The following is a 13,090-nucleotide window of genomic DNA, read 5'->3' on the forward strand; positions in this document are numbered from 1 at the left end:
TCTGGGCCTACACACTGGAAATCGTATAGTATTTGTTCTGGGAAGTAAAGAAAGTTTGGACTCAATGGTTGAAGTTTCAGTATACAGTAGCTAAAAAATATGTGGTGTAGTAAAGAATCCATTGTTTTAGATATTATATAATTTGTGGAAATAAGCTTCTAAGGTTTACAGATTAAGACATATGTTTTAATTATTTTGTGACATTAGAATTGGGATTGTTTTGCAAGAGAGCCCCAATATTATGTTTCCAGTAATACAAATTTAAAATTGAGAGGTATTATCAAAGAGTTCTTATAACAGATCAAGTTAAAATTGGTTGTCCTGTTCAAGGCCATCTTCTTGTGCACCCCCTGGACTGTTGGTTGTTTTTGTTTTTTTTTTTGTTTTTTTGTAGGGCAGCTGTCCACTTAATTTGTATCTGCGATGGCCACTGAATCTGGTCCAGTGTGCCAAAACTGCTGCCCTTCAATTTCATTGTTATTTTTGGGGAATGGAGAAAGTTGCAGGAGGCAAATCTAATGAGGGGCCCATATGGTGAATGAAAATTGTTATGTTGTCTGGCCAAAAAAACTCAAAGTGCTCTGAGCTGGCACTCTGGTATGCAGCATGGTCAGAAGATGACGGGAAGTGATCTGAAAATACCAGCTGTGTTGGAAGCTCAAAGCTGTCTTCTCATCCATGAGATGGCCAGATTTAAATGAGCTAAGTTTGCTGTTTTTATGGACCTGTTCTCAGAACTTCTATTTTTTTCTCATACCTCACTGGTTCACATTTGGCTCTTAGTTCATGGTCAAATTTGTATGTCTTCAAACATAAAACATCCTCATTTCAGTCACGTCTTGCCAATAACAATAAGTTGTTGTGTTGTATAAACTACAGCCCCCGAGCCGGCCGGCAGAGCTTGGAAAGAGGTGCTGTCAGCTAGCTACAGCAGTTCGACCAGCGGCAACTGGAGCTGGGATGCCAGTGACCATTCAGTCCCCTCCACTCCGTCCCCACCACTTTTAAACGATACAAACAAGAGCTTCCCGCTCTCGTCCCAGGGTGATGATGGCAGTGAGGATGTCACAGAGAGCCCGCACTTCATGTTTGAAGACCCCATACCTCGGAAGCGAAAGGTAAAGATAAACGCTTACGTCCTGACTTTCTTTCTTAACTTGGGCAGTTTCCAAGCGGCTTGAGGCTTGAGGCAGTGGTGTCACACCTCTGCAGCTTGGACTTTGTTTTGGTCTCAACAGTTTTTTTTTCACCTCACTACACCTTAGTACACCTGATGATTACAGTTTGTGTTTAGATTTGGTGTAGGCTGCTGGGGGCTTCCAATAGTGCACTGAGCATTTCTTCTTCTTGACCTTTTTTTCACTCTGTGTTTATACACCACACTGTGTTTCCACAGCATGTATTTTGTCCTGTCTCACTCCTCTCACCCCCAGCTGATTGCAGCAGATGGCTGCACTGAGGTTGGTTCTGCCAGAGGTTTCTTCCCATTAAAAGGGAGTTTTTCCTTCCTGCTGTTGCCAAGCGCTTGCTCTTAGTGGGTCGTCTGATTGCGGGAGTGTTTGCTGTATTATTGTAGGGTCTCTACCTCACAATATAAAGCCCCTTGAAGTGACTGTTGTCAACTTGATAAAGTTTCATAGAGAAGTTTAAAAGAGGAAAAAGCAGATTCAATTTTAGTTTTGAATAGGAAATAATCAGTGGTTCATCCACCCATCTGTCCATCTATTTTCTTAACCACTTGTCCAACTTAGGGTCCCAGGGGCCAGGAGGCTATCCCAGCTGTTATAGGGTAAGAGCATTTAACACATGTCTAGGCTAAATATATAGAGTACATCCTGAAGATAGTAAATCAAGCTGAGCTTGTATACAAACAGCTCTGTACCTTTCTAATTTTTAAGTACTAGGTAGGAGATAGAAAATCCACAACACAAACAGTCAAACATAAGCACTAGGCAGGTTAAATAACCTCTTATATATGGCCTGCCACTCTCTGGTTGTGTGGACGATTGATTATATTCTTGCTTTTACTTCACCTCCTCCGTTTTGTACTACAGAAGCAGTCCAGAACAGCAAAATGTTTTTGCTGTCAAGTAGCTTCCAATTGCCTTTTCAGTCCTTTCAGGGAAAGAGGTGGTAGGGTTTTATAACAATGAAAGAAAATCGGCAGACTGTGTAGGAATGAACAGCAGGAAGTAAGCATGCAAGGGATGCATAAAAATGAGGGCAGTTGGAGGGTATAAAGACGGAAAGGAGAACTGATGCACAGGGTAGCAGCAGAAGGAGAAATCAATCTCAATATTTCCTCCGGCCATACGGTGACAAAGGAGAGCTCATATACTGTATATGTGGGAGTTTGCAATTGAGCCTCCCTGGAGTGAGGCAGCAGTGAATATATGAAAACCATAGAGACTCCAAGGACATGCCATTCTATAGATAAGCAGACAGGAAATTAAGTAGGATGATGCTGGGGCAAGTATAGAAAAACAAGTTGTGTGGAAGTGGGCTTAAAGGTTGGCTAATTTGCTGGTTAGCTTTGTGTTGTGACATAGCTGTCACAAACTCTTAACAGCAACTACCCCCACTGGATTTTAGGCTGTCTGATTTTTGTGCGGGCATTGAATTAAGAGGATTATTTAACATGACATTCACTAGTCTTAATGTTACTGTGGTAAGAGGCAAGAAAAACACTTTGAGAATTAAGTGATTTGTGATTGTTTGTAGGATTACAGATTAGCTTTGCTGTGTACTTTTTGTTGCAAACAGCTTCATGGGGTACGTGCATAAAGCTAGCAGCAGTCAAAGAGTTTAGGAGTTTGGCCTCTTGTGTTTTTGAAGGGTTTAGGGGTAAGTGTATGCTGTAGGAGTCAGTGAGAAGTAGTTCAGAGGAATAGCGGTGCAGGAGAAAGTTAATGTAACTATTGTTAAAAACCTGCTTTAAACTCGCTTCTCTTGCCCTGCTTCCTCTGTCTCTCGTGCTCCCTCCCTCAGTTCTCTTCTTCTTGCCCTTTTTTCTCCAGAGGCTATTGGAAGGTAATAAAAGCACACACCCACTGTCTTTCACCCACTGTCTTTCATTAGCAGCAATGCAAGTCCCTGCCTGCTAAAGGGACAGCTGCCAGGGCCTGATATGTGGAAAAAGAAAATAAGTCAAAATAAAAAGTGGCAATCTATCTCTCATCAACTAACAGCTTCCCATTTAAATGAACTAAGGTCTTATGTTTTGTTCTTTTGTTGTTCTTTCTTTTGGTAAAATCACAAAAAAACAAGAGGATCAGCTATGAGAAAAATTTCCAAATTACACGTCTAGTTTTGTGAGAGGTCTTGAATGTTTTGTTAAACAGTGTGACCAGCCTTTTATGTAATCACCGAATTATTTCCTGTGCTATATATCCCCATTCCATCCCAAAGAGTTCCCACTGTACTCTTACTCTTTCTCAACAGAGCAGTTCTTATTGACGAGGCCACAGAAAATGTGTTCATTTATTTATTGTTTTAATTGCAGCTTGATTCTCACTCAGAAACCAGAGCACAACTGCTAAGATTTTGCAACAGCAAGCTAACTTTAGTTTTGTTTTTGGTAAACGTCTCTTGCAGAACTCAATGAAGGTCATGTTCAAGTGCTTGTGGAAGAACTGTGAAAAGGTCCTCAGCACCTCCTCAGGGATCCAGCGACACATCCGCACCATCCACCTGGGGTTAGTTGGTAGTCATCACAAAGTAAACCCACACAGTGTTGAGTTACTGCCTTCGGGGCTCAGCAGACCGTAGTTGTGTAAAATATGACCAGATTACAGCTGCATATTCATGTTGTGCTGTCAGATGTTTAAAAAAATGATTAAATGATTAGAAAATTGTAGGCTCTCAAAGAGTTTTTTTTATATTGTATGTATCATGCACTTAGCACCATGCTTTTCTTAGCTAAATACCTAAACATACCCATGCCACCATCATGTGTTTTATAACCTCAAGAGATCACACGGATATTCTTTTTTGTGAAGCTGTCATTGTCTAAAGCTGTGTTTTCTGTTTGTGTTAGTAATCTCTTTTCTGCAGCTCCAGATAATACTCCCATACCTTGTGATTTTAAAATAGTGTGGTAAGACAAGAAAAGTGACACACATTGCCACAGTTTGGATGGTGTCCAACTGGGCTATTGAATTACTGTGCCTCTGCACAGGTGCTCACAGGCACATTTGCTATCAAAACCATTCAGCCATGGAACGTATGCAAAGGTTTACAAGTAAAACATTTTCATTTTCTGGCATGAATTTCTAACTGCTCAAAAATAAGATTTTTTTTTTTTAGGGGATTTAGACCTGCTGTGCAGATATAAATCCTGAAAATACAGGTGTTTAAGCCAAGAAGCAAGTACAGCAAAGATAAATGATCTGTCTCAAAAGATAGAAAGATTGATTACAAAAAAAAATTGATTACACCAAAAAAGGCAGTGCTTGAAGGAAGATTCTACATTCTTAAGCAAAGGGCACATAAAATGTTAGGTGAATATTACAAAAGGAAAAATGTATTCACATTGTATTCACATCACAAGTTTATGGAGGTGAATAATTATGACTGCAACTGTGCATTGCCCAGTTAAAACCAATTTTTCTCATCTTAACCCATAATTTATTACAGTGCATGGAGATGTTGTTTCTTTTGCAAGACATCACATTATATTATATATGGTCAACTGGCATTGATGAGTCATGCTGTGGCTGTTTTTGCTGTGCAGCAGGTACGCCTTGGGTAATCAGAAATCACTAACAGAAGGCTTGAAAGCGATTTCATACCTTTATGCAATTCTAAGTTAAGAGAAAGAGACACTGTTACTCGAAGGATTATTTTCTCTTGTGGGCGTTGTACTTAGTTTTTGTTTTTGTTAGTTTAATTCCCAGCTTGTATGTTTAAGGACCTTTGCAGCACACTGGGTTATACTGCCCCCTTCTGTTGGAGAGAGTACACTTTTTTTTGTTATAATCAACAACTTGTCTATCCGTATTTATAGGTGTCTATCTTGATTCCGTCGTAATGTATTGAGAGCCTGTTTGTGGTTTCTTATCATTATCACTTGTATGTTTACAGTTTTTCTTAAAAAACAATTTAAATGTTTATTTTAAATCGGGAATATATAACCTTCCCCTGTAGGCGAAGCAGTGACTCTGACTACAGTGATGGAGAAGAGGACTTCTACTACTCAGAGATTGAGGTCAACATGGACAGCCTCACGGAGGGCTTGTCCAACCTCACACCCACTTCCCCAACCACAGCCGGTCCGCCGCCCATCTTCCCTCCACCGCTCACCGATGTCCCTCACTCCAAGCACATCAACATGAATGGTTCGCAGTGCCACGCCCCTTCACTGCTCAGTCAGTCAGCTCCCTCCACACTCTGCCACATCCGCACTGACCATGCCTACCAGGTAATTCACATTCAGCGCGAGACAAGACACACAGAATAGTTGAAGCTGCATTTAAAAAAATAATAAATAAATAAACCAAGACAAAACATTAAACATTTGGCATGTTACTAATCCAGGATTCAGTATTCTAATATGTGGAATGTGCAGAGGCAGTTTTTCAAATCAGTGAAAACAAACAAACAAACACAAACAAACAAATAAATGAATAAATAAAGAGGCCAGGGTGAGTTACTTAGCTCCTACGCCAGTGTGGGAGTATGTAACAAGGAGAGAAGCAAAACTTTCTGGCAAATATTGACAGAAGTTCATATGACGAATGAAGTCCGAATCCAGTTTTTGCTCATTTTGATATCAGAAAAGTTTTAGTTATTAGATTTTCAGATCATGGTTAAAGTCCTGTGTAGTCCTGTTTTAGGTGTCTATGCCTTCTTAAACCTCTTCTCATTGGCCTTCCTTGCCTGTCTATGCGCCGTTTCTATTGACCCGTCCTTGAAGGTAAAATTACATAGTGTCAGCTGGAAGTTTGGTTAAAGTTTAAATACTTTAGGAATTCACAGAATTCAGTCCTTTTCATTGGCTTCAGGCAGGATCACACTTTCAGTTGCCATGACAACTGAATACACATATTAAAGAAACAGCAATGTTTCTTTTATGCAAAGAAACTGAATAGGACTACTTCATTTTCTCTGTATTGTACTGTATGCGTACTCTTTTATTTATCCTAACTTCATATTCTTCCTGCTATTCCTTATACTGCCGTTTGTGCAATATTTTGCAAGTGCCTGCCAGTTTTGGTTAACTAAAGTTTTCACTCAAATCTTTTTATTTGTGTGAATTGAAAAATATCAGCAGTTTGGTTGTACATTTGTGATCAGTATTTAGTTTAAGGCACCTTTCAGATTAAAAGCTGAAGATATGCCTTCCTTTCTAATTTATACAACCTATTCCCTCTGTGATCTCTTATTTTCTGTTTCTCTTTGCTCATTTCCCATCCCTTCTCGTTTCTGTTGTGTCTTCTCCTGGCTATGTGGGGTGGCTGTCCATGTTCCAGGCCACCGCTCCAGTGAGTATCCCAGTGGGTCCTGAGCTGGCTGGGATAGGCAGTGGTAATGGGATCGGGCCTGGAACTGGGACTGGCAATGGCATCAGTGTGTCGTGGCAGTCCCCTCCTGTCATTTTTAAAGGCATCCCGGTGAGTGAGGCTTTATCTCACAACCCTTTTAACTTCATCTTAACTTCTCCACTGCTCTTTTCATGGAAGCTTTTTTCACTTTTTTGTTTTTCCTGTCCTTGCTTCTTTACGCTATGTTCTTTTTATACAGAGAAGTGTCAGTCTTTGTTTCTGTACCTAAAGCAGTTGACGACTCTGTTAGTTTCAAATGATCATTATCTAATACAATTTGTTTGCTCAGTGCAATGGCTATAACATGATACCAACAGAGTTTACCACCACTTTGAATGAAGGCTCGATTGCACAACCAGAAAAAGAAAAGCAGAGTTCTTTTGTCTTCCACTGTAGATAGTGGTAGCTTTCCCACTGGTAGGAAAAATTGGAGCTGGAAGAAGGAGCAGAGTAATTATGGAAAGGCAGTTTCCCCTGTTTTGTCACGGTTGTGTTGCAGAGAACTTTTAAGTCATGCTCGTGCCAGTGTCTGAACCAAACAAATGCAAAATTTAAATGTCATTTGTATATTTGTGATAAACCTGTGTGTGTGTGTTTTATAGGTGTTGCACAGTACACGGCTCCACAAAGTGATCTTGTTGCTCTTAGTAATCAAAAACAGTGAGAAACATAGACATAAAAAAATGACTTTTTAGATTGGTATTTTGTTGTTGTCTTTTTAATTTCTTTGGGTATGTCAAATGAACATTAATTCTGCATTAAAATGCAAAGAAAAGACTGCTATTTTTACTTTTCACTTCAGAAATTCACCTCAGCAATACTCATGTCATGCTGTTTTAGTTATGATTAGTTTGATACTATGGAACCCAAGTATAGCAACACACCATTACACCATCAGTAGCAGCCTGAACTGTTGATTTAATATTAATATTAATAATTTAGATTTGTATAGCACCTTTCACGAAACCCAAGGACACTTTACAAAAGAGTATAAATAATCAAAAAGTCTAGAGGTTGAAGGCTTTGTTGAAATGATGAATTTGAAAAAGTTTCTCAGGAGTCCAGTGATAGAAGGCGGCATGCTTTCATGCTGTTTAAGCCGAAATCACACTCTACGATCTGCAGGCAGCAGAAATTGGCAATCATCAGACCAGCTGACATTGTTCAAATCTTGTGTTATCCAATTGTTCTTTTTTGTCCTATTATTAACTAACAGGAGTGACACGATGTGGTCTTGTGCTACACTAAGGTACTGTAGTTCATTAAGACAGGGGCAGAAAAATCCAGGTTGTGTCTTTCTGTTTTTCAGCTGTCATCATTGTGTGGTTGTAACTGCATAAACATCATGTGTCTGTTCAATCAGTATTTGATATCTGATCATTTCTCTTGATGAAGCTGGTCTGCTCTCTGTCAGTATGATATTGAGTATTGACTTAATGACTCTTTTACAGGGGGCAACAACTCATGTTCGTACAGTTAGCATTGGAGAAAAGCGGCAGCCAGCACCTAGCTCACACGCCATTGTTAACAAGAACCACCCACTGATTATGCCATCGCCTAAATCAACACAAGGAGCCAGGTATGCATCCACAATTTACTTTGAGTGCTGATTAAGTCTGCTTGAGTCAAAGTACTAAAAGTACTTTTGCTTCATAGGAAGAATGTTTGGGATTTTAAACTGTTGGTCAGCTGGTGCTTTTCTGTGTGAAGTGTGCGTGTGTGTTCTAAAGGTGTTATAAATTGGTTATAGGTGTGGATGGGAGTGTGAATGACTGGCTCTTTCTCTCTGTTTGCAGATTCAGCATTTGATATCAAATGTGAAATCTTTTCTTTCTTTTGCATTTTTTTCTTACTTTTGCTTATATACAGTAAAAAGCATCTACGTAGCATCTGGGTTATAAAAATTAAACCTGCATTCTATCTAAAGGCCACCAGATGGCGAAAGCTGTGGTTGCTAAAAGACTTATGGTTCTATAGAAATCTATGGGGAAATGACTCTCTGTTTTGACCTTTGTAAATACTTTCCTGGTGAGTTTATGGGCTCACTCACCTGTTTTAGCTCATACTGAAGTTAAAAAATAAGATTTTGAAAATCTTGGCCATACTGTAAAAAATGGAGCATTATCAATGGTATGAAACCACTGGCTAACAACTTGTAAAACACAAGTCAATAGCCGACAAAGCACATGGTTTCACAGTCAGACGTGCCCCTCCTTGTCAGATGGCAAGAAACGCTCATTTCGAGGGTGTAAAACTGGACTTCAGAAACCAGTTGGTGACGTCATGGTACCTACGTCCACCTTTTTTTAATTGTCTATGCTTTCAACACACTTCCCATTATTTCCCTTAGAGGAGTCTGCAGGAAGTCCATGCAAACTCCTCAGGCTGGGAACTAAAATGAAAAATTGTGGCTATTGTAGCTACAAAGCTATTATCATTTCAGTGGGTCACAGTAGGTTAAATGAATAAAACTGCTGCTTGCACTAATATACTTTCTGAAACGTGAATGTGTGAATGTGATTACATTCGTACCAGTGTGATGTTATTGGGCTGGGTATTTAATTCTGCCGATAAGTAGTTTGACTGTTTTAAATTCTTATAATGGCGTTTGGATCATATGTGTAATTATAATTGTGCACCGCCAAAAGCCTGCGTTACTCTTCAAGGTGCTGAACCATGTCAGATATTACATGTGTATAGGTATAATAATATCGGGCTCTTCAAAAATGGTGTTCTTGTACTGAATCACTGAATTATTTAAAAGAGAGATACTGTACCTACTCACCTTTAAGCACATTGTACGTACATGTATGCCGTTTGCCCATGTGTGTGTCTGGATGTCTATGTGCATGTCCTTATGCTGTCACATCTGCTGTTACCAAGGAAACCCCGTGGGGAGGCGAAGAAGTGCCGAAAGGTGTACGGCATGGAGAAGAGAGACATGTGGTGCACAGCCTGTCGTTGGAAAAAGGCCTGTCAGAGATTCACCGACTAATAAAGTCCCCTTCCTCGGTCTGCGATATGAGCTCTTCCCCTCTAGGAGCGACAGCGAGGTGGACACTTCCACTGAGGAAATAAGGGGAGTCTCTTCACAATGGAGTTCTCAGCACTGCTTCCTCCAGCCCAGCAGTGGGTTTCGCCTTCACTCTTTTCCGTTTCCAAACACAAAGACAAAACAAAACTGATGCTTCAAAACAAACATTTTAAAAAAAACTTCTCGAGAGAGAGAGAAAAAAAATATCTTTATGCAGGTTTGGATACTTTGTTCTAAGACTGAAACATTTTCACTCTGTTGAGTTAAGGAAAAAAAAGAAACATTTAAATTCGATTATAAGCCTTTTGATTTGAGTTTTTGTTTTCAAATTGCTTCAACTCAAGGCATTGTTTAAAGACTACAAATAAGCTTTTGGGCATGCTCTGTTGTTTATCAGAAGAGCATCATGCAAGCTACTGTTTTTGAGTCGGATCATGGGTTAACACCTGATGTGCTTTGTAAGACCTCTGTAGCATATCTGTTTCTCAGTGTCACTGTTTAAGGGACTCCAAACCTACCAGGTGCAAAAAGCCTGTTCACTTACAGCCAGCAGATTTGGCGTAAGCTCTACCATCTCTGTCTTCAGCAGTCTGGCTGACTGCATGTCGAAATGCGTTTTGTCCAGTATCAAACAACTAGTTTGTTACACAGATTCAGAGTAGCCAAACAGCTATATTTGATTTGCAAAGCTGCACAAAAACCCTTCACACTAAGTGGTACAAAAATATTTCCTGTGATGCACCAAAATGTTTTCAAGATATGTATTTCCCTCTGTTCTTCTCTCTACTTTTAGAAATATGCACCTTCTTTTAAAGTGTCACGGTAACAAAAAAAAGTGGACATCTGTTTCTTATACTGTGTAGTTTATTTTCAGCAATGAGTTGCTGACGCAACAAGTAGATTCACTGTGCAATTGGCAGAGTTGCAGGATTGATTATCATCTGTCTTGCTTTGTGGTTAAGTTGAGGCTGAAAGGCTGATAGTTTTTTCTTCTAACAGCTGATGCTCTTAAAGAGATTGTTTACCACGACGATACGTGAATGAGAACTGCCCTTTGAAACTTTAACTTACAGTCTGACTTATTATCTGACTTGATTGCCACCTGATGATGACAATCAGGCGCTCTAATTCGTATTCTTACAGTTTTAAGAGGACAGGTTACTCACTCTGCCATATTTGGAATAGTTAGCATTAACCAGCATTGCACACCAGAGTTAATTTCATAGGTCTGAAATTATCTTTTGCTCTGGTGTAACATTTGGAAATAAATAAGCAGGATTAAGTCAAGTCAGTGCGGGGCAGGGTTTTTGTAGATTGACTGATTTATGTAAACAATTAATGTAGCAATATTTTACCAAAATGAAGTCTTACTTTTCAGATTAGGCCTATAAGAGTAAAGGAGAGGCCAAGGTTTCCATGCTTTAGATAAAATATAAGTGGGAGATTTTTAGAAGGTTAAATTCTTTATTGTTCTTTTTTTTCCGCTCAACATAGCCCCTTTAAGGACGTTTTACATCACTACTGGAAATTTAAAGTAAATGGTTACTTCTTAAAATCCCATTTATCTGAAATAAGCAACAGAGAGCAAAATAAAAACAAGATATTTTTTAGGTTGTCCCTGTTTAAAGGTTAACTAGCTTTAAATTGTGAGCTTCAAGGGCAAAAAGCACTTATAATTGACAAATAAATGACTTGAGTAATCTATGTAGTGATCTGTTTTTGATATTAATTTTAAAAAAAAAATCAGGAACAATTGTTAAGAGTGCATTATTATTTATGCATATTCCCCTTCCCCGTTCATAGTGTACATCTCTCATCAGGTTTCTCAGAGCTGGCTGAGGTATTTTTTAGATTTAGATGACTGAGATGAAAGATAATCTTCTAAAGATACTTCCCATTAACCATTGAGCCAAATAAAAGTGCCGACATTCTTAGTGACAAAATAAAGGTTTCTGGCAAAACTTCACCTGCTTTCACAGAAAAGAAGGTGAAGTCTGAAAGTGAGTAAAGCGTCATGAGCTCTTGTAGTTGACCCATGTGTCAGGATGTGACTGTTGAAAGTGTTGCTGGATCTTCTGTGTAGTTTGTAATATCTCCTGTTCTTTGGACTGCTAATTCTGATACAACCCAACTCCATTAAGAAGAAAAAACTTTTAACTGGTAACTTTTTTCTCTCTCAGAGACATAAAACAGATATATATATTTCCTTTTCTTTTTTTTTTTTGAGATTCAACTCTGTGTTTATTGTTAGCAGATTTTATATGCAGCTCGGCAGCATGCCCTCGACTCTCTAAGCGACACTGCCTTTACCTGATCTCAGTAGAAATGTATGACAAACAGAGTGCCTGTCCTCCGTATGAGAATGCAATCTTTGAACTGTCTCCTTGACTGAGGTACAGGATGACTTCAGACATCTGTCGCCATAGAAACACCTGTGCTGTCCTTTGTCATCGCAGAGTCGCATGTGCTGTCTGTTGTTGGTTGATGCCACACTAGAGTGAGAGAAACAATTACTTTATCTCCTGAGTTCACTCACTTACAAAGAAATGAACAGATTTTTATGGTAGTTACATTTTAATGGAGACAGAGAGAATATCAACCAAAAAAACCCAACAAAAAACCCACATTACATAAAAGTTTGCATGTAAAACATGACTTAGTACTCGATGGACAAACCCTTGCTGACAAGCACAGCGGTAAGACGTTACTTGTAGTTGGTCACCAGGTTTGCACACATCTCAGGAGAGATTTTGGCTCACTCCTCTTTACAGAAACTCTAAATCCACTCAGTTTTCTTGGCCTCTGTTTGGCACTTTAAAGCTCAATTTCAGCTTCAGTTCCCTCCACAGATTTTCTCTAGGACTGAGGTCTGGAGACTAGCTAGGCCACTCCATTCATTTGTTGCCTTACCGGTATATTTTGGGTCATTGTCATGCTGCAAGACTCATCCACGAGCCATCTTCAGTGTTCTGGCTGGCTGATGGAGGCTCTCTTCCAAGATTTTACAGTACACATCCTTGTCCATTGGCCCCTTTAATGCAGTGAAGTTGCCCTGTGCTCTTAGCAGAAAGACATCACCAAAGCATAATGTTTCCACCTCTGACTGTGGGGATGGTTTTCTTTGAGTGATACTCAGCATTTCTGTTCCTCCAAACATGACAGGTTGCATTGATGCCTCACTGCAGCACTTTCTCCAAAGCCTGCTGTGAATCACTCAGACGTTCACTGGCAAACTTAAGATGGGTCTACGTGAGCAGGGGGACCTTGTAGGTGCTGCAACATTTCAGTCTATTACAGCGTACTAGTGTGTTACCAATGGTATTTTTTCCTACTCATGGTCTTGTAGCTCATTCCAGCCTAGTGCAGGTCTAGTGCAGCCAATCAGTGGAGATAAAGGACTATCTCTAAATGATTGGCTGTAATCTGTATGCCACATGGGCACAAAGCCAATCTGTTGGAGCCTGAACTCTGGCTGGGTTGTAGGAGATGCTTATTTCACTCACTGATTACAAAT

The 13,090-nt window shown here is 39.6% G+C and overlaps 1 protein-coding gene across 2 annotated transcripts in view; it reads left to right on the forward strand.

Moving 5' to 3' along the window:
• slc2a4rg (SLC2A4 regulator) overlaps positions 1-11,308 on the forward strand; it is a 34,157-nt gene extending 22,849 nt beyond the window's left edge. The window contains exons 4-9 of one of the 2 annotated variants that reach the window (XM_014336639.2): positions 880-1,118; positions 3,595-3,695; positions 5,146-5,419; positions 6,471-6,611; positions 7,994-8,121; positions 9,426-11,308. In XM_014336639.2, the coding sequence (XP_014192125.2) occupies positions 880-1,118; positions 3,595-3,695; positions 5,146-5,419; positions 6,471-6,611; positions 7,994-8,121; positions 9,426-9,537 (995 nt within the window). In that variant the 3' untranslated portion in view covers positions 9,538-11,308. The remainder of the gene's footprint in view (positions 1-879; positions 1,119-3,594; positions 3,696-5,145; positions 5,420-6,470; positions 6,612-7,993; positions 8,122-9,425) is intronic. The other variant, XM_042224690.1, reaches the window with a different exon arrangement.
• The last annotated feature ends 1,782 nt before the right edge of the window (positions 11,309-13,090 follow it).

Source organism: Haplochromis burtoni, unplaced genomic scaffold, assembly GCF_018398535.1.
Source record: "Haplochromis burtoni strain Fernald_Lab_line unplaced genomic scaffold, NCSU_Asbu1 Contig_146, whole genome shotgun sequence".
Lineage (NCBI taxonomy): Eukaryota > Metazoa > Chordata > Actinopteri > Cichliformes > Cichlidae > Haplochromis > Haplochromis burtoni.